The sequence below is a fragment of the Rhinopithecus bieti genome, unplaced genomic scaffold (assembly GCF_001698545.2).
Source record: "Rhinopithecus bieti isolate Rb0 unplaced genomic scaffold, ASM169854v2 scaffold_7673, whole genome shotgun sequence".
Lineage (NCBI taxonomy): Eukaryota > Metazoa > Chordata > Mammalia > Primates > Cercopithecidae > Rhinopithecus > Rhinopithecus bieti.
The window spans coordinates 5,769,915-5,788,706 of NW_016806375.1; the positions used below are offsets into that span (position 1 = coordinate 5,769,915).

The 18,792-nt window shown below is 54.4% G+C and overlaps 1 protein-coding gene across 1 annotated transcript in view; it reads left to right on the forward strand.

The window, feature by feature from the left end:
• The window catches only part of PDGFRB (platelet derived growth factor receptor beta), a 42,475-nt gene that overhangs the window by 7,526 nt on the left and 16,157 nt on the right, over nt 1-18,792 (forward strand). The window contains 11 exon segments of the mRNA XM_017875790.1: nt 11,246-11,291; nt 12,420-12,743; nt 13,281-13,547; nt 14,291-14,418; nt 14,538-14,712; nt 15,290-15,482; nt 16,139-16,254; nt 17,566-17,689; nt 18,279-18,315; nt 18,317-18,350; nt 18,353-18,478. Coding sequence (XP_017731279.1) covers nt 11,252-11,291; nt 12,420-12,743; nt 13,281-13,547; nt 14,291-14,418; nt 14,538-14,712; nt 15,290-15,482; nt 16,139-16,254; nt 17,566-17,689; nt 18,279-18,315; nt 18,317-18,350; nt 18,353-18,478 — 1,564 coding nt within the window. The 5' untranslated portion in view covers nt 11,246-11,251.

The following is an 18,792-nucleotide window of genomic DNA, read 5'->3' on the forward strand; positions in this document are numbered from 1 at the left end:
CTGTGTTATTAGGAGGCAGCCGAGGGCCCAGGACTGAAGAGCTGACCCTGCAGAGCCATTTAATCTCTCATACTGTGTAAGCATTTGTTGAGCACCTACTGTAGGCCTAATCCCATATTAGGAACTTGGAGAGAGTCCAGACTGTTGTTAGGTAAGTATCCTGATTTGTGGGAAGTCATATTAAAGGACTAAGACAAAGGTTCAGGAAAGAAGTAATTGACAGACAGTGGAGTGAAGGTTATTAGATGGGTCTCGCCCTAAGTTGGGCACCAAATCCCTGAGTGTGCTAGGATGAGACACTCCTCACTGAGCCTCAGTACACTGAAGAGGACTGTTGCTACTGATAGTACCAATAATCATAGCAGCTACCTCTTCCTGAGGAGGCTTTTTTGGGAGAGGCCTTCCTGCACCATCTCATTTATTACATGCATACCTTTGCTGAGAAGCCTAGTCTCGTGGAGTCTTGGCTGTGCGCGCAAAGCCGAGTGAGTGAGTGACTTCTCCCTCGAGTGAATGAATAATGATAATGTGGCCACCAACTTTGCAGAGGGCTGTGTGCCAGACACTGTTCTAAGCATTTTGCTTGTGTTAACTCCTTCAATAGCCCTGACAACCCAGTTATGAGCTGCAATCCACACATGAGAAAACTGAGGCACAGAGGGGAGGTTAAGTGAATGACCGAAGACAGGGGTGGGAGGATGGATGCTGAGACAGTGAGAGGGTCAGTGAAACATGGGGGTTCTCTGCCCTCCTGCTCTGCTGCCCAGGAGGGTTCTGAGGGGAATCTCAATGTTCGGTAATTGGCACGGATAAGTGAAGAGTTGGCTCATTAGCTAGCTACCCCTCCCCTATTTGCAGGATCTGGGCCTGTGGGGGAAGGCTGTGCGCTGGTGGGTCAGTGTGAATGGCCCAAGGCCTGCCTGTCCCCTGCCCACTTGGCTCAGAGAACCCATTCTGTTTGCGGCCCCCACCCCAGCCCATGGCTGCTCCGGGCTGGCAGCAGCCCGGAGAACAGAAGGTTTGCTTGTCTGCGCCTGCCGCACCCCCCTCCTCAGTCTCAGCCTGGGACCCCTCTCAGGGGCTCCTTTGGCTGCCAGGGCCTGGCACTCTCTGTTGCCATGGCACCGGCCGGAGATGAGGCTCTGGGGGGTGGGGGCGGGGAGGGCAGCCGCAGGATGGTGGAGGCCTGGAACTCTGCAGCTACAGAGGCCCTGGCCCTCTGCAAACAGTGGAAGGGGATGCTGGGGCCCCCACAGGGGCAGGCCTGGACCCTGAGCACAGCAGGCCTGGGGCAGAGCCGGCCACACACCTGGGCTGATTGCCCAGATGCTCTGTCCCGCAGGAGCACTGCCCCTGCCAGACCCTGGCTTTCCTAAGCAAAGACCCTTCTCCTAGCCTTGTGTGCTGACCCTCAACCTCTGCAGTGAAGTTGTGGAGTTCTATCCCTAGTCCTGAGTTCTATCTCTAGCTTGACTTTAAAATTATTGGTGACCCAAGGCAGGCCCCCCTGCATACACTACTCCTCAGTCAGAGCAGAGGCGGGACCCAGATCCCTGAGGACCTTCTCATCCCTGAGATCCTGGATTCCGTATGGACCCCATTAGAGGAGAACGTTTCTCTGTGGACAGATGGACAGAACTGTTTCTGATCAGGAGACAGGCAGTCTGGCATGACGGGCAATAATTCAGGTTTTAGCAGTTGTGGTGACACGCACCTATAGTCCCAGCTACTCAGGAGGCTGAGGCAGGAGGATCGCTTGAGCCCAGGAGTTTGAGGCTGTAGTGAGCTGTGAGCTATGATCTGTGATCACGCCACCATGCTACTGTACTCCAGCCTGGGCAACAGAGCAAGATCCTGTCTCTAAAAAGGAAGAATATAGGCTTTGGAGTCAGGCTGGCCTAAGTTTGCATTCCAGTTCCTTCGCATCTTACTTATTGTGTGATCTTGGGAAAGTTACAAAAAGTCTCTGAGACTCAGTATCCTCCTCTATAAAATGGGAATAATGAGTGTACCCCCCTCACAGGGTGGTTGTGAGGATGAAGCAAAATTTCTAGATCATCTCATTTAGCAGAGTGCCTGGCTCTAAATTAGTAGGGTCTTTTCTTTGTTTCCAGATTGGGGGCGGGGATCAGAACAATAACTAGGAAGATGTCCTGTGTTTGGAGAGTGGGTGGTTGGTGGATAGAAGCAGGACCAATAAGCAGAGAATACAGTGAGATAAACTGTACTCAGTGTAATTAACAATTCTCAATAGTCTGGCCTCGGAAGATTCCAAGCTGGCTAAGAATGAAATGGGCCACAGGTGATGTGGTGAGATCCCTGTCATGGGAGGTGTGCAATTGCAGAGAAGGTGGGGGAGATGTGAATAGGGGGAATGTACTAAGATTGTAGGGCTCTTTGAAAAATGGTGTGACTGTTTCCCACTCAAACTGTCAGCTTCAGCTTTAGCCAGCTCAAAAGAGAGCATGAAAGAATGAAAGGAGAAGTCGGGACAAAGAAGGCAAAAGGATGAGGCTGACGATTTTATTTTTTATTTTATTTCTTGAGATGGAGTTTCACTCTTGTTGCCCAGGCTGGAGTGCAGTGGCGCAATCTCAGGTTCAAACAATTCTCCTGCCTCAGCCTCCCGAGTAGCTGGGATTGCAGGCGCATGCCACCATGCCCAGCTAATTAACTTTTTTTTTTTTTAATTTGAGCTTGTTCTGTGCCAGGTACCAGGCTGTCCTTTTTGTGGGGCTCCTCATCTTTGCCTCCTGCCACAGATGGGCTGTCACATGGGCATTGGAGCTGTGTGCTCTAGAGCCTGTCTGACCAGGATTAAACACTGGAGCCACCACTGGCAAGCTGTTGGGCAAAAAATGTAACCACTCTGTGCCTCAGTTTCCACATCTGTAAAATAAGGAAGCAGTACCGATGTCATGGGATTGTTCTGAGGACTCAGTGAGATCACTCACATAAGGAGCTTAGCACAGATACTGGGTAATAAGTACAGTGAGCCCTTGAACAACGAGGGGGCTAGGGACAACTGCCAACCACAAAGTGGAAAATTCATGTATAGCTTTTGACTCCCCAGAAACTTTACTGCTAATAGCCAGCCTACTGTGGGCCTTACTGATAACATAAAGTCAATTAACACATATTTTGTCTATTTTGTATATTATATGCTGTGTTCTTATAATAAAGTAAGTTAGAGAAAAGAAAATCGGAAGAGAAAATACATTCAGTATTCATTCAGTGGAAGTAGATCACTGAAAAAGTGTCCACCCTCGTCTGCACGTTAAGTAGGCTGAGGAGGAGGAGGAAGCAGAAGGGTTGGCCTTGCTCGCCGGGGTGGCAGAGGCAGAAGAGGTGGAGGAGGTGGAAGGGTGGGAAGGGTGTGAATGTTTCACATGTGTGAAAGTGGACCTGCACAGTTCAAACCTGTGTAGTTCATGGGTCAACTGTACGAAATCAGAGGTAGCTATTATTGTTGTTGTTATTTTTAAGGCTGCTAGAGGCCCAGATGGGGCCGGGGTGGGTGGGGGGACTCTGGGCCAGGAATCCACAGGGCCCTGGGGGTAGCCCTCAAGGCGCCACAGGAGGCAGGAAGTGCTTGCTCTACAGCCGGTGGGCAGGGGTGTGCAGCAGGCCTCCCTCCCTCACTGACCTCCTTCTCAGGCTGCTTCCCAGCCTTCCTGGGGACGAAGGGCCCCTCCCTTGGGCCCCTCCCTTGGGCCCCAGCAGCCGTGAGGCACACACTGAGTGCTTTCCCACGCACCGTTCCAAGTAGCCAGCCAGCATCGCTGCCCCTACCCCCAAGCACACCCATTCTGACGGGTGAGGGGGTGTTTGCTGCAGGAGAGCGGGGCTCGGGCTGGGGGATCAGCCCGTTCTTTATCAGCCTGGCTCCATTCCAGACAGATGTTTCATCTTATTTTGGACTTCCAGAAAATAGGTCATTTCTTTCCATTGTGTTCCCTGGGGAGGCCTCATGGGGAGAGGAGCACGAGTGAGTGACGAGTGTGAGGGCCTGGCTTGGGCCCTGGGGAGCTGTGGGGGCAGCCGCCTTCCTCCCTCAGTTGTGAGGGAGCTGTCAGGGCCAGGGCCGGAAGGTTCTCAAAGGCTGGGCTGAGAAGCCAGTCTTTGCCTGAGGGGGATGGAGAGCAGAAGAGGGCTGGGAAGGTCACATAGGTGTTTCAGAAAGGTCCCTCTGGCTGGTGTGTGAGAACAGGTGGAGGGGACAGATTGGAGGTGAGGAGCTTAGCAGTGGGACAGCCAGAGGCAGCCGAGCCTGTGCTGGAGGGGTGGGTGCAGGGGGCTCAGCAGGCTTCCAGGGAACCAGCACTGTTCTTCCATCCCGTTTGGACTTCCAGAACAGCGGGAGCCCACGCCAGGCCCCATCTTAGTCGATTTCTGCTGCTTTGTTCAGGGGACTTTGTAGGTACCTGGAAACATAAAGAGGCCCCTGGGCCTGGAAGCAGCATGGCACAGAGAGTGGCTCCAAGACCATGTGGCCTGCGCCAGGCTGTTCTCTCTCTGTAGCCCTCAGAGTGATTCTGAGGCTGGTGGGGAGGTTCATGGTGCAGGGGTGGAGCACTGAGCCTTCTCCAACAACTGGAAGTGGAGCGAGCATAGGATTGAATAGGGGCGGTGGGAGCCTCGGCCACTTCCCCAGTTTCTCCCCTCCACCTGTAACTGTCTCCTCACCCTCTGATCCTGCTGTCTTCTCTGGCTCCCAGGATGGGGCTCCCTGATGACATGACCTGATCACACCCACATCTCAGCCTGCTTGGGGACAGCCACATGGGCCAGACTCACCGTCAGGCCCAGGCTATGCTGCTATCCCTTTCTTACTCTCTAGCTGCTGGCGGGAGGACTCCATCCCTGGCTCCAGATGCCTCTTGCCCCCACAGACTGCCAGGCCTGGAACTGGCAGCCTTCTCTGAGCTGAGTCATGACATGGGTCCCTCCCCAGCACCCCCACCCCGAGCCCAGCATTCCAACTCAGCACAGCTGCCTTCCCAAAGTGGAGCCCTGAGGGCCACAGCACATCAGCCCTGAAAGTGCTCCCAAGACAATCTTGCCCACCCTTTTGCACAGATAAGGAAACTGAGGCTCAGAGAGGGTCAGGACTGTATAGCAGTCGCACTTAGCTGCAGTTTCACTTTCTAAAGTTTCAGTTACCCCAGATCAACTGTGGTCCAAAAACATTAAATGGAAAATTCCAGAAATAAACAACTTATAAGCTTTAAATTTTGTGCTGTTCCGAGTAGTGTGATGAAATCCTGCACTGTCCTGTCTGTCCCGCCCAGGAGTGAATCATCCCTTTGTCCATATACACTACCCTCCTGTTAGTCATCAACAGAGTCCACTCCTGACATCCAGCCATCAACACCATCATGGCTCAGTGGTCCAGGATCACTTGGAGCAGATGACCTGATCCTTCTGATAATGCCTGGAGGTCAGTAGTAGCCTAACGCTCCTTCACAATGTCTACGCCATCACCTCACTTCATCTCATCATGTAGGCACCGTGTCATTCCACATCTTCACAAGAAGAAGAGTGATGGAGTACAGTAAGATATTTTAAGAGAGAGACCACAGTCACATGATTTTTATTAGAGTATATTGTTATCATTGTTCTATTTTATTATTAGTTATTGTTGTTCATCTCTTATTGTGCCTTATTTATAAATAAAACTTTATAATAGGTATGTATTTGTAGGGGGAGGAACATAGTATGTATAGGGTTTGATTTTATCCAAAGTTTCAGGCATCTACTGGGACCTAGGAATGTATTCCCTGCAGATGGGGGGACCACTATCCTATAAGTGGGTGTCACAATTGGGACTAGAGCCAGGTCTTCTTACTTCCCACCCCAGCCCCCCTCCAAAGTCTGTCCCAGGCCTGTAAAGTGCCCCGGTACAGAGAACAGAAGACTGGACTGGGTCAGGAGCCTGGGGTCTTCGGCTCACTTCTCCCAACAACTTAGCAAATTACCTCCACTGAATCTCAGTCACCAGTCCCTGCCTGACTGGGCCCGTGCAGAGAAAGTGACTTTGAAACAAAGGTCAATGTGTGGCAGGACAGAGGTGTGGTGTGGAAAGGGCAGGGGCAGCTGTAGCCTGAACCTTGGGGCCTTGAGCCACCAGCCTCACATCTTAGCAGGGGCTGGAGGCGGGGAGCTGTGCAGGCAGGTAAGCTTCAGCCCCACGGACCACCCGAGCCCATCTTGTCTAGGCCAAAACAATGGGGCCTCTTGCTTTCCTTCCCTAAGCCTCAGTTTCCCCACAAGCACAATGGAGCACAGGAAGGCAGTTAGATCAGATAGATGATCCCTGAGGGCTCTGGCGTGCTGACATTCCAAGACTCTGACCCCATAACCCCATGGCCAGGCCTCCTCCTCCCTCAGGCATTTGGTTTATTCAGAGCATCCCAGGCCTGAGACTGCCTGCCCCCAGCACCCCCGTCTCCCTGCAGCACGGCCCTTTCTCTCTCATCTCACTGCTATTTCTACCCCGCCTGTTCCCGGCCTCCAGGCTGAGCATCCCACTGTCCCCTCAGTGCCCACAGACCCTCCCCATCCTAAACCTGCTCAGTCGCAGCTCTCACTCCTGCTCTTTGACCTTATTCTCATCTCAGAAAACGCCATCCTCCCCTCAGCACGTGCGCGTGCGCGCGCGCGTGCTCACACACACACACACACACACTCCTGCCTCCCAGTATTCCAAGCCGGATACAGAGGTGCATACCTTCCTCTCCAGCCCCTCAATATTAAATCACCCAGTCCTGTCGATTCTCAGCTAAGTAACTCTCAAATCCATCTGTTTCTATCAGTCCCCACTGCCTTCTCCCCAGACCCAACTAAACAGGCATGTTGGTCACAGAAGCGGTGGAGCTGGTGGCAGAGAGCACGGAGTCACACCACTTCACTTTAATCTCTGCTCTACCCCTTCTGACTCTGCATTCCTAGCCCAGTTATTAAATGCTCCCTGCCTCAGTTTCCCCACCTGTAAAATGGAAATGATCACTGTATCTACCTCATAGAGTTGACTGAGGATCAAGTGAACCAATACATGCCAAATGCTCAGAATGGCTCCTGGTGCAGTAACACAGGCTTTCTGGCTTGTCTGTTCATGCCTATGGCTGTGTGTTCAGGTGAATTTGGGGTTCTGTGTGCACATGTTCTATGCATATTGTATGTGCTGCATACACATGTGAACTGTTGCACACGGGTGCATCTCCACGGGTGCTGGGCACAGTGGGAGCTGCACACATGTGTTTTGTGTGGGTATACACATGTTTAGTGCCTGCATGAGGGCTTGGCACACACATGGCCTGTTGCATACATGTGTGTTTCAGAGGAGCGTGCGAGGAAGTGCGTAGGCAGGCATCTGTGCATCTGTACTGTGTGTATGTGCTCACCATGTGCAGGCTCCCCCCATCAACCCCGCAGCAATGCTGGGCCCCCTCCCTGGCCTGCCTGTGTCGTGGGAGCCTCAGGACCCTGAGGGAGGGAAGCTGTTGCTGGCGGATGTGGCCAAGATGGGCTGGATTTATTTAGATTAAGGCGGTGGGAAAGGAGTGGAGAATTGTATGTGCTGGGAGGAGGGAAGTCTGGGGCTCTGAGAATGACTCCCCAAGGAAGCTTGCTCTCCTGAACTTGGGGCACCCACTCCTCTCCCCTGTACTTGGGGTTCCACTCTGTGCCCCTGGACTTGGGGTCCTCACTCTGCTCCCCTGGGCTTAGGGTCCTCACTCTGCTCCCCTAAGGGGGGGGGGTCCTTCTGAGTCACGTGAGGAGCTGGCATGACCTCCACTTTGGGCCTCTGAGCCTACAACCTGGCCAGAATAGGAGGAATCAGGAGGGGGTTCCTGGCACATAGCACTCTCTTCATGGGCAAAAGGGGGACACTTAGGGGTCCCCTCCCTCTCTCTGCTCTAGAGGCCTCCCTGGGCAGGAGAGTACAGCAGATGCGGGGAGTGCCTGCTCTCTGACTGTGACATCCAGGTTGTCCTAGGTGGCCCTTCCCTGGAGTGCAGTCCTCCTAAAGAGGGGAAGTTGTCACAGGCAAACCCACTACCACCAAGTCAGCTGCCTGGGCCTCCCTGGGATTGGCTGGAACCAGAGCAGCCTCTGGGAAGCACAAAGAAGCCTAATGCATTGGGTGGACAATAGGGGGTGTCAGGGAGTCATCCAAGATGGCCTGGGAGGTCATGTCTGGGTGCCCTAAGCCCTACTCTGCCCTCCCTGGCCCTCCAGCCTCTTGTCCCTACCACTCTTTCCCTTCCACCTCCTGGGGTTCCACATCACCAGCGGAAAGTCCCCTGAAACACTGCTGTCTAACTCTTTTTATTTTTATTTATTTAGTTTTTTGAGACAGAGTCTCACTCTGTCACCAGGTTGGAGTGCAGTGGCATGATCTCAGCTCACTACAACCTCCACCTCCCAGGTTCAAGTGATTCTCCTGCCTCGGCCTCCCGAGTAGCTGGGACTACAGGCACGCGCCAACATGCCCAGCTAATTTTTGTATTTTTAGTAGAGACGGGGTTTCACCAAGTTGGCTAGGATGGTCTCAATCTCTCGACCTCGTGATCCGCCCGCCTCAGCCTCCCAAAGTGCTGGGATTACAGGGGTGAGCCACCGTGCCCAGCCTGTTGTCTAACTCTTAATTGTATAGATGGGGAAACTGAGGCCCAGAGAGGGAAACAACTTGTCAAAGCCCGCACAGCAAGTCTGTGGCTGAATAGTCGTGGAAATTCCATCTGTGGAGCGAGAGGGCTGGTGGATTCTCATGTGACTCTAGCCTCAGGAACGTAACCCCCTCCTGCTTACTAGCCCCCACCTCCCCAAAACACCCCAGTAGAATTCATGGTGACTAGAATCTTCTCTTTGGCCAGTCAAAAAGGCAGAGCTTCACCATAGGGACAGTTCTTTGAAATGACACCTGCCAACCTCTCTGTATGGATGGGGAAGCAGAGTCCAGAGAGGCTGGAGACTCGCTCAGTCTCATAGTGGGTCCCAGGGCGCTTAGGAGGGGAGCTGATTGCTCTATTCATAGTGAAGCCAGTCTGAGATCCCTGGCATGCCTACACCCTCCCTACAGCATCCACACTGCCTGCCTGTCCCCTCCCCACACTTGAATCTGCCTTTTTGCTGTGCGACTGGGGCATGCTTCTGTCCTTCTCTGGGCCTCTGCTGCCCATTCAAAAAGCATCCCCCCTAGCTCAGAGTCTCTAAGCTACCCCCAACCCCAGGCCCAGCAGGAGGGATTCTGAAGGGGAGAGGATGGAGTACCACATGGGAGCAGGGTCGGGGGCTGCATGCCACGAAGGCCCAGGCCACATGGCCAGCCCAGACTTCCAGAGCCAGGCCAGCCCCGCTGCAGTGACCTCCCTTCTCCTGGCCAGCCGGCCAAATTCCTCCTTTAGAATAATAAACAGTGTGGCCAGCCAGGGAGACTGGGAGAGGAGGGGCAGGGAGGCTGAAGTGACCCCCTCCCCCAGCCTCGGCTGCTAATGATTTTCTTTGGCTGAGATCTCTAGCAGGAAGGGGGCAGCCAGAGGGGCACCGATAGAGGGGCAGATGGGCCTCTGTGGGGGCTGCTGGCTCCGCCTTGGCGCTGCTCCCTCCTGACCAAGGAGGCCTGGCATCCAGCTGGAGGGGCTGGGGCAGAGGGATGGTGGGGAGCAGAGGCTGCAGGGGGGTCAGAAGGGCTGGGCTTCAAGTCAGGAGCAGATCAGAGAGGGAGAGGAAGAAACGAGGAGACCTTCAGGCAGGCAGTCCGAAAGGGAACGGGGAGGAGAAGAGCTGATTTGCTCAGACTGTTTCATGGGGTGTTGGGCAGAGCTAAGGTTGGGGGTCCATAGGCTGGGGGAGCCTTGCCTCTGTCCCACCCCTGACATGTGAATGCCGCCCTGGTAGGTGCAGCACTCACCATCATCCACTTCCAGAGCTGGGGACTTAGGCCACAGGGAGAGTGATGGTACAAGAGGTGGCGTGCTGGGGCCTGAACCTGGTCCGCAGCCCTAAACTGAAAACTAAAAGGGATGAGATGGGGAGGCGGGGGCAAGCTGGGCATGGCCTTCAGAGGCAGGATAGGCCGGGCAGCCCCAAGGCCAGAGGAGGCTCCTTGTTGCCTTGTCACGTCATCACCTCCCAAAGCTCATGCTCTGCGACCCCCGGTCCTCTGGCCTCCTTCCTGCCAATGCTACAGGCAGACTTTGGCATACCTGGCTCCTGGTGGTCTCTTGGGACCCGAGGTGTGTCTTCCAAGATAGAGGAGAGCAAGGGCTGCCCCCATTCAGTCTGTCTCTGTCTTTGTCTCTTAGTGCCTCTGTCTTAGTGTCTCTCTTAGTGCTTCTGTCTCTTAGTGCCTCTGGTGCTGTCTCTCTGGGCACCTCTTCTCTGTCTCTGTGTCTTTGTCTCTTTCTGCTTCTATCATTCCAGGTCTTTCTCTCTCTGTCTCCCTCTCAGACAGGCTCTGCTGTGGAATCTTGGGCAAAATTCTCATCTTCTCAGAGCCTCAGTTTCTCCATCTACACCCTGAGGGTGGAGGTGGGGAGCCTGGCTTCACTGGTCTCCAAGGACCTGTGAGGCCTGGCTGCTCAAGGGGACCTCTCCTGGGCCCAGCCCCTAGCCACTCTCACCTGGGCCTCCCTGTATGCTCTGGGCTGAGTAAAGGGGTCCAGGCCCACCTCCCACATTCCACAGCCCCGGCTCCCCCGCTTCCCTTCCCACAGCCCACAGCCTCCTCCGTTTCCTGTTGTGCTTGTGGAGCTGCGGGAGTTCTCTGGGTTCTGGCCTCCCCCCTCCTCCTCCCAGGCCTTTCATCACACTTTCCCAAATATTTTTCCTGGCAGATAAGAGCCTGGTATTGGAACTGTCACCCAGAGGACAGGCTGTCAGAGCTGGCAGGCCTCTGGACACCATCCAGCCCAACTTCCCCTCCCTCACTGTACAGACGGGGAAACTAAGGCCCGCAGAGAGGCTGGGGATGCAGCCGGGGCCACATGAGAGTCACAACCAGAGCCAAAGCAAGGGCCAGGCCCCCCAAGGCTGAGTCTGGGGTGGAGAGGAGAGGGCCTGTGGTCTTGAGTGCCCTTTCAGGCTTGGAACGTGGTGGCTTTTGACTTCAGCCCCTCGGACATGAAGCCTGGGTGGCCCAAGCTGGGGCTCATTCTGCAGGAGCCAGGTGGTGAGATAGTTGCTGGCGCTGCCTCCGTCTGCCCTGGGCCAGGTGTTAAACTCCTCTTTAACTCTGCAGGACACCATGCAGCTTCCGGGTGCGATGCCAGCTCTGGCCCTCAAAGGTAGGTAGATGGGAGATAAGGTAGGGGAGCTGGGAGGGCTGCGGAGTGGAACCCTGGAGCTGGCAGGAGTGATGTTTGCTGGTGGCAGGGCGTGAAGCACCAGGCACACTGCCCTGCTCTTTGGCTTTAGTTTCCGGGATTTCTAGTGGGCTCTGTGGAGGCCTCCAGCTGCCAGTCCTTCAGTTCAGAAAGCGTCAGTGGGCCCCTGCTTGTCCAGAACCATCAATTCACATCCTTTGATTGGTCCTCCAGACCACATCCCACCTTCTGGCACACACCCCTGGCCTCCTGTCCTCGGTCTGGTAGATCCGCGGCACCCGGCTTGGACCCCTCATTGGCTGGGAGCTTCCAAGTCCCTGCTGGGCTTCTCAGCACACCCCACCCCTCAGTCCTGTCCGTTAACATGTCTTTGGCTCTGCGGGGGCTGAGCGGCTGACCCAGAAATTAATGACCAGCCAGTAGCCTGCCCGGCAGCTGGCTGTCAGATGGACTGGCTGCCTGACTGCCCACCTCCCCTCCTGATCTTTATCACCAGGGGGCATGGAGGGTGTGGCCTGCAAAATCCTTGTTCAGGGGATGTCATGGAGGAAAACTAATCACTTGACACACGCATACCCCAACCCCAGGCCCCTCCAGCCCGGAGGGGCCTCAGCATCTTTCCTGCCCCCACTCTGAGCTATCTGAGCCCCTCCTCCCATCCCTCTCCCACCCAGAGCCACCTCTGGGCCTTGGGCAGAACCTGGGCAGTCAGGGGAGGGGGCGGGGAACTATAGGGAAGAGGCTCAGAAAGTGACCTGGGAAGCAATGCAGGAACTGGAGGCCAGGGAATTGCTTCCCGAGGATTTCCTGGCCCCTTCTGGTGCCTACTGCCTACACACGGCACTGCTGAAGGATTCAGAGGCTGGGGTCTAAAGGGACTGACATAGGCAGTCTGGAGGAATCCCTAGAGCCCTGGAGCTGGGCGAGTGATCCTCAGAGCCATGACTGGAGAGCCCCAGTCTGTCAGATAAAGGAGCTGTGCTCCTCAAGGACTTGAGGGCTGTGCATATGTGGCCTCCTCACAGGCTCAGCCCTGCGAGAGGTGCTGAGGCCCCTGTGCCCTGATGTCTGATACCTCCTCTCCCAAAGGCCAGCTGCTGTTGCTGCCCCTGCTGTTATTGCTGGAACCGCAGGTCTCTCAGGGCCTGGTCATCACACCCCCGGGACCAGAGCTTATCCTCAATGTCTCCAGCACCTTCGTTCTGACCTGCTTGGGTTCAGCTCCCGTGGTGTGGGAACGGATGTCCCAGAAGCCCCCACAGGAAATGGCCAAGGCCCAGGACAGCACCTTCTCCAGTGTGCTGACACTGACCAACCTCACTGGGCTAGACACGGGAGAATACTTTTGCACCTACAATGACTCCCGTGGACTGGAGCCCGATGAGCGGAAACGGCTCTACATCTTTGTACCAGGTAAGGGTCCCCAGCCTGTGTGCCCACTCCTTACCCCTTTTTCAACTGGAGGCATCGGGGGAAGTCCAGAGAGTGCTTTAGTTTGTTGTGAAATGCAGCCATCCTAGAAAAGCAGACAATCATGGAACCAGCCTGGCTCAGTCCGGCAGTGTATTCGCCCCCACTCCTTGGTCTGGATGATCTGCCTGATCCCTGCCAGTCACCCCATTCCTGCCTCCCAAGAACTCTATATTCTCAGCTGCTTCCAATCTGCTCCCTCTTGACCCTACATCCCGTCTTCCCCATTCTCCAAGCTCCAGATATCAGCTGCATTTCAACTTGTGACTTGCCTTCTTTCTTACCCTGGTGCTGTCAATATCAAACATTAGAGCTGGAAGGGACCATCTCTAACATTTGATTTATGCTCCTCTGGGAGCGTCCCTATTCTGTAATGGGGCGACAGAGGGCCAGAGACAGCAAATGACTTGCCACACAGCAATTCAGGGGATGGCCAGAAACCCGGTTTCCCTGACTCATTCATGGCTCCACTCCTGGCAGATCCCACCGTGGGCTTCCTCCCTAATGACGCCGAGGAACTATTCATCTTTCTCACGGAAGTAACTGAGATCACCATTCCATGCCGAGTAACAGACCCACAGCTGGTGGTGACACTGCACGAGAAGAAAGGGGACATTGCACTGCCTGTCCCCTACGATCACCAGCGTGGCTTTTCTGGTATCTTTGAGGACAGAAGCTACATCTGCAAAACCACCATTGGGGACAGGGAGGTGGATTCCGATGCCTACTATGTCTACAGACTCCAGGGTGAGCCCCCTTTCTGGCCTGATGCTCAGCCGAGGCAAGTATAACCCTCCACAGAGCAATAGCCCTTTACAGTTTACAAAGTGTGTGACTCCACTTCCCCGTGGATTCTCACCACAGCCTTGGAAGGGAGATAGTGTTTTTTCCATGTTGCAGATTAGGAAACTCAGGTGCAGAGAGAGGATGGAGTTTATCCTCTGTCGCAGAATTCGATAGCGGCAGAGCTGGCCTGTATAACATGGTTGGTGAGGGCACGAGCTTCTGAGCCAGCTGGGTCGAAATCCCAGCTTTGCTATTTCCCGTCTGAGTAAGTTTACACAGAGCCCGTAATCTCTCTGAGCCTGCCTCCCCTCTTGTAACGTGGGTATAATAATGCCTGCCTACCTCATAGGATCATTGTGAAGATTAAATAAAATAAAAGATGGAGAGTACCTGGCACATGGTATGTGCTCAATACATTTCTCCTATACATAGATCTCCAGAGTGTACTTTGATTTCCAGTCTGTTATCCCTTCTAGAACGTCAGCTCCATAAGAACAGAGATTTTGTCCATTTTGTTCACTACTGTTGCCCCAGTGTCCAGAATAGTACTTGGCATGTGGTAGGTATTCAGTAAATATTTGTTGAATGAATGAATCTTCTACATCAGTCATCCTTTCCCTCTCTAGCCCCTACCCTATCCCCAAGCTGAAGTGCTAGTGGCTGGTGGTGACTTCCCCAGCCCTAAGCCAGTCTCTTTCCACCAGTGTCATCCATCAACGTCTCCGTGAATGCAGTGCAGACTGTGGTCCGCCAGGGTGAGAACATTACCCTCATGTGCATTGTGATCGGGAATGAGGTGGTCAACTTCGAGTGGACGTACCCCCGCAAAGAAGTAATGTGGGGCCAGGCAGGGGTTGGAGGAGGGGCCAGGCAGGGGTGAGTATCTGAACTGCAAACTGATTTCCCCCGGCCCTTCCTGATTTGGGGGGCCTGCCCAACCTGTCGCTGCAGAGTGGGCGGCTGGTGGAGCCGGTGACCGACTTCCTCTTGGATATGCCTTACCACATCCGCTCCATCCTGCACATCCCCAGTGCCGAGTTAGAAGACTCGGGGACCTACACCTGCAACGTGACAGAGAGTGTGAACGACCATCAGGATGAAAAGACCATCAACATCACTGTGGTTGGTGCGTGCCTTGGGCTTAGCCCAAACCCCAGTCTGAGCTGGACCCACCGCCTGTCACAGCCCCAGGGTATCGTCAGCCACACTCCAGTGCAGCCCTAGCTAGCCTCTGTGCCAACCAAAACCCCAATACCAAGACAAACCCAAACCAAAATGCAGTGTCAACCCCAAATCCAACCCTATCTCAACCTAGACTTTCTGACTAGCCAGAGCCCCAGCCCCAACCTGACTTCCAAGCCCAACTGCCATCCCAGGTCCGGGAAACCCCATCCCCAAATTCAACCTTACCACTAGTTCAACTTTATCACTAGTCCCAGAATCAGCCACATTACTGACCCAGAACAGAGAACTGTTAGTACAACTCTGGTCCCTACCTGGGAGCCAGCCCTGACATCCACATCAGCCCCAAATTCGGCCCCTTCTCCAGGCCCCGTCCCCAGCCCAAGTTCAACTTCAGCTTGGGAAACTCCATGGCCAGCAGAGTCCACAGGCCTGAAGCCCTGCCTCACAGGCTGGCCTCCTTTGAGATTCAGTTGGTGCCCTGCCCCCAGGGCCCCGCCCCTGACAGTCACCCCTTGCAGAGAGCGGCTATGTGCGGCTCCTGGGAGAGGTGGGAGCACTACAATTTGCTGAGCTGCACCGGAGCCGGACACTGCAGGTCGTGTTCGAGGCCTACCCACCACCCACCGTCCTGTGGTTCAAAGACAACCGCACCTTGGGCGACTCCAGCGCTGGCGAGATCGCCCTGTCCACGCGCAACGTGTCAGAGACCCGGTGAGCAGCTCACTCTCCCACCCCATTCTTGAAGTTATTTTTCTTTGCAGCTGCCAGGCAGCCCTTGGCTTTCAGCCACAAACCTAGGCCCAACTTTCTGAGAGCATATTAGGTGCCAGGTGCTAGGGATGCTGCAGCGACCATAGCTGACAGTTCATCCCTCCTAGAGCTCCTAGTCTAGTGGAGGAAACAGACGCCGGTCAGATGATCACCCAGATGTTTAGTTGCGCTTGTGATGGGTGGGGCCAGCAGTAGCAGCCGAGAAGTAAACGGGCAGATGACTGGGGAAGAGGGTGCCAGGCAGACCACTCATGGCCTGTGGTATCCTTGAGGCTAGAGATTTCCTGCCTGATAGAGACTGTGATAGGTTAGGATGGAGCAGTGTCCACCTTTCTGAAGGGGAGAGAAATAGGACTTTCCCTTCAATGCTCCCCACCCCCACCCACAGTCCATCTCAACCCTCCCTCTTGGCTTAGGGGAACTGCCTATGGGTGAGGATTTATGAGACCGGGTTTGAGTCCCGGCTCTGCTACCAACGCCTAGATGACCTTGGCAAGCCCTTCCGCTCCCTGGTCCTTGTTCCTGTTTATACCAGGAGGGTGGGGAGAACTGTAAGAGGCCTTCCGACTCTGACAGCTGCCTTTCCTGCTCCCCAGGTATGTGTCAGAGCTGACACTCGTTCGGGTGAAGGTGGCAGAGGCTGGCCACTACACCATGCGGGCCTTCCATGAGGACGCTGAGGTCCAGCTCTCCTTCCAGCTACAGATCAATGGTGATGAGCACGCCCCTCCCCATGTCCCTTCTGCTTCCCCTCCCTGCTCCCATTCCCTCTCCCTTCCTGTACTGTCCACCCACCCTTAGGAGGGTGGGAGAGGGACCCTGGAACTCAGGAGATGAATTCTAGGCCACTGACCCACTGCCGTGTGAACCTGGCCTCTGGGCCTCAGTTTCCCCAGCTGTATAAGGAGGCCATTGCGCTAGATTGGTGTTTCCAAAACTTCAGGCGCTTAGGTACTAAGGCCATGATGTTTCCTTCTTACATTCCACTTATACTGTACTATTAACTCAGTAGGTATTTATTGAGCAACTACTATACGCCTGTCTGTTCAAGGTTCTTGAACTTCCCTCCCTGCCTTTGTGCAGCTTGCATCCGAGTAGGGGAAGACAAACACTAACAGTAGGGAGGCAAACTCCAGCAAATTGCATAGGTTAGAAGGTAACTAACACTGTGGGAAAGGAAAAACAGGGGCCAGTAGGGAAGATTGAGAGTGGGGCGCAGAGTGATGGTGAGAGTTGCACATTTGATACAGTGATCAGAGCTGAGGAAGTGATATTTGCATGAAGACCTGAAGAAGGTGAGGACATTAGCTCAATGGATATTTGGGGAAAGGGTACCTCGGGCAGGGCAAACCCCAGAGCAGTCGCTGAAAGGCCTGTGTGGTAGGAACAGGACTGGTGAGGAGAGAGGTAGGAGATGAAGTCGGAATGGGGATAGGGCAGTGGGGGCTGGGAGAAGGGCAAATCGAATAGGTCTTTGTGGGCCTGCTGCAGACTTTGGCTTTTACTATGACTGAAATGAAGAGCCATGGCAGGGTTTTGAGCAGAGGAATGACATGACAATGACTTAATGTTTTGTCAATTAACTTTCTAAAAATAAATTTATTTTGAAAGACAAAATGTAACCTTTCTATTGTAGGTGGAAAATTGGCATCATATATCATAAATATAAAGCAACCCCTAAAATAAACTCAGAGAAGACCAAACAATGCTATTAAATGCTGGCTTCATGCGCTTGGTGGCCCAGGGCTCTGAGCTTGAGGCCTAGCTTCCCTTTGTTAAAAGGGAAGATTAGCAAGTCTCAGAGAGGTGTTAAAGACAGACTAGCACCCTGCTGAGGCGTTCTCTTTGAAGTACCCAGAAAGGAACCCATTGATTTTCACACTGATTCCTGGTATTTAGTGTTCACCTGCAGTCTACATCCCTCCTCCCACAAGAGGGACTCTGGGTCGGGTCCTCCCTGAAGACCTGTCCTGTTAACTGTCCTGACTCTCCCGCCTCCTGACCCAGTGTCCTCTCCATGCAGTCCCTGTCCGCGTGCTGGAGCTAAGTGAGAGCCACCCAGACAGCGGGGAACAGACAGTCCGCTGTCGTGGCAGGGGCATGCCCCAGCCAAACATCATCTGGTCTGCCTGCAGAGACCTCAAAAGGTGAGCAGACCCGGGCCTCAGTCGCCCAGGGTCCCTAGCTGGCTAGAAAAAACTCGTGAAGGTTATCTAGTCCCGCCCGTTCTTCTTGGCATATTGTTACAGGCATAGCGTTGCATCGTAGGCCAGGTCACCACCTCCTTGGTCCTACTCTGTATGACCTAAGTGGTCGCTTTTCCTTACCTTTACCCCTGGGCAGTTTGGCCTAGCAAAGTGCAGGGTCTGAGCCCCAGAGACCTCACCTGCCCTGTAGATCAGTTCTGCACTCCTGGCCAGGCTGATTCTAATGTAGTGGACAGAGGCAGGATTCAGTGCACGTTCTGCCTCTACCCTATACACTGTGTGACCCCGAGGGTCAAGTAAGAATGGATTTTGCAATCAGCACTGTCAGTTCTGGGCTGGGAGCACCCCCTGCTGACCAGTAGAGGGAGCACAGGAGGAGCCCGCTTGGAACCAGGCAGTGGGACAGAGGAACTGGACACGTCCCGCCTCCTTCCACCAGTTTCTCCTTAGTTTCCCTGTCTGCAAGGGGAAGGGGCTGAAGGGGCTGGCAGGCAACCCTACCGGCTCTCCTGGCAGGCTGTCACGCGAGCTGCCCGCCCATGCTGGCTGGGAACAGTTCTGAAGAGGGAGAGCCAGCTGGAGACGAACGTGACATACTGGGAGGAGAGCAGGAGTTTGAGGTGGTGAGCACACTGCGTCTGCAGCACGTGGATCGGCCACTGTCGGTGCGCTGCACGCTGCGCAACGCTGTGGGCCAGGACATGCAGGAGGTCATCGTGGTGCCACACTGTGAGTTCCCCAGCCTCGGTGGGCCCCTGATGACCCAACCCTACCTAACTCTTGCCTAATTGGGGCTGTGCCATGTACCCCACAGCAGCCAAAGGAGTTAGCAGCCCGGGGCCAAACCCAGGAGCATCGTGAAACCCTGCCGTGTACATGCATAGGAACATGTTCCAGCATACACAATATGGGTACACATGCGTACAGACACAAGTCTATAAACCATGGATATGAATAGCACTATGCCCTTCAGTGTGGTGTACATATACTCTATGTATGTCGTAAGCCATGTAATGAGCATGCTGTTCCTTGAACATAGGTGC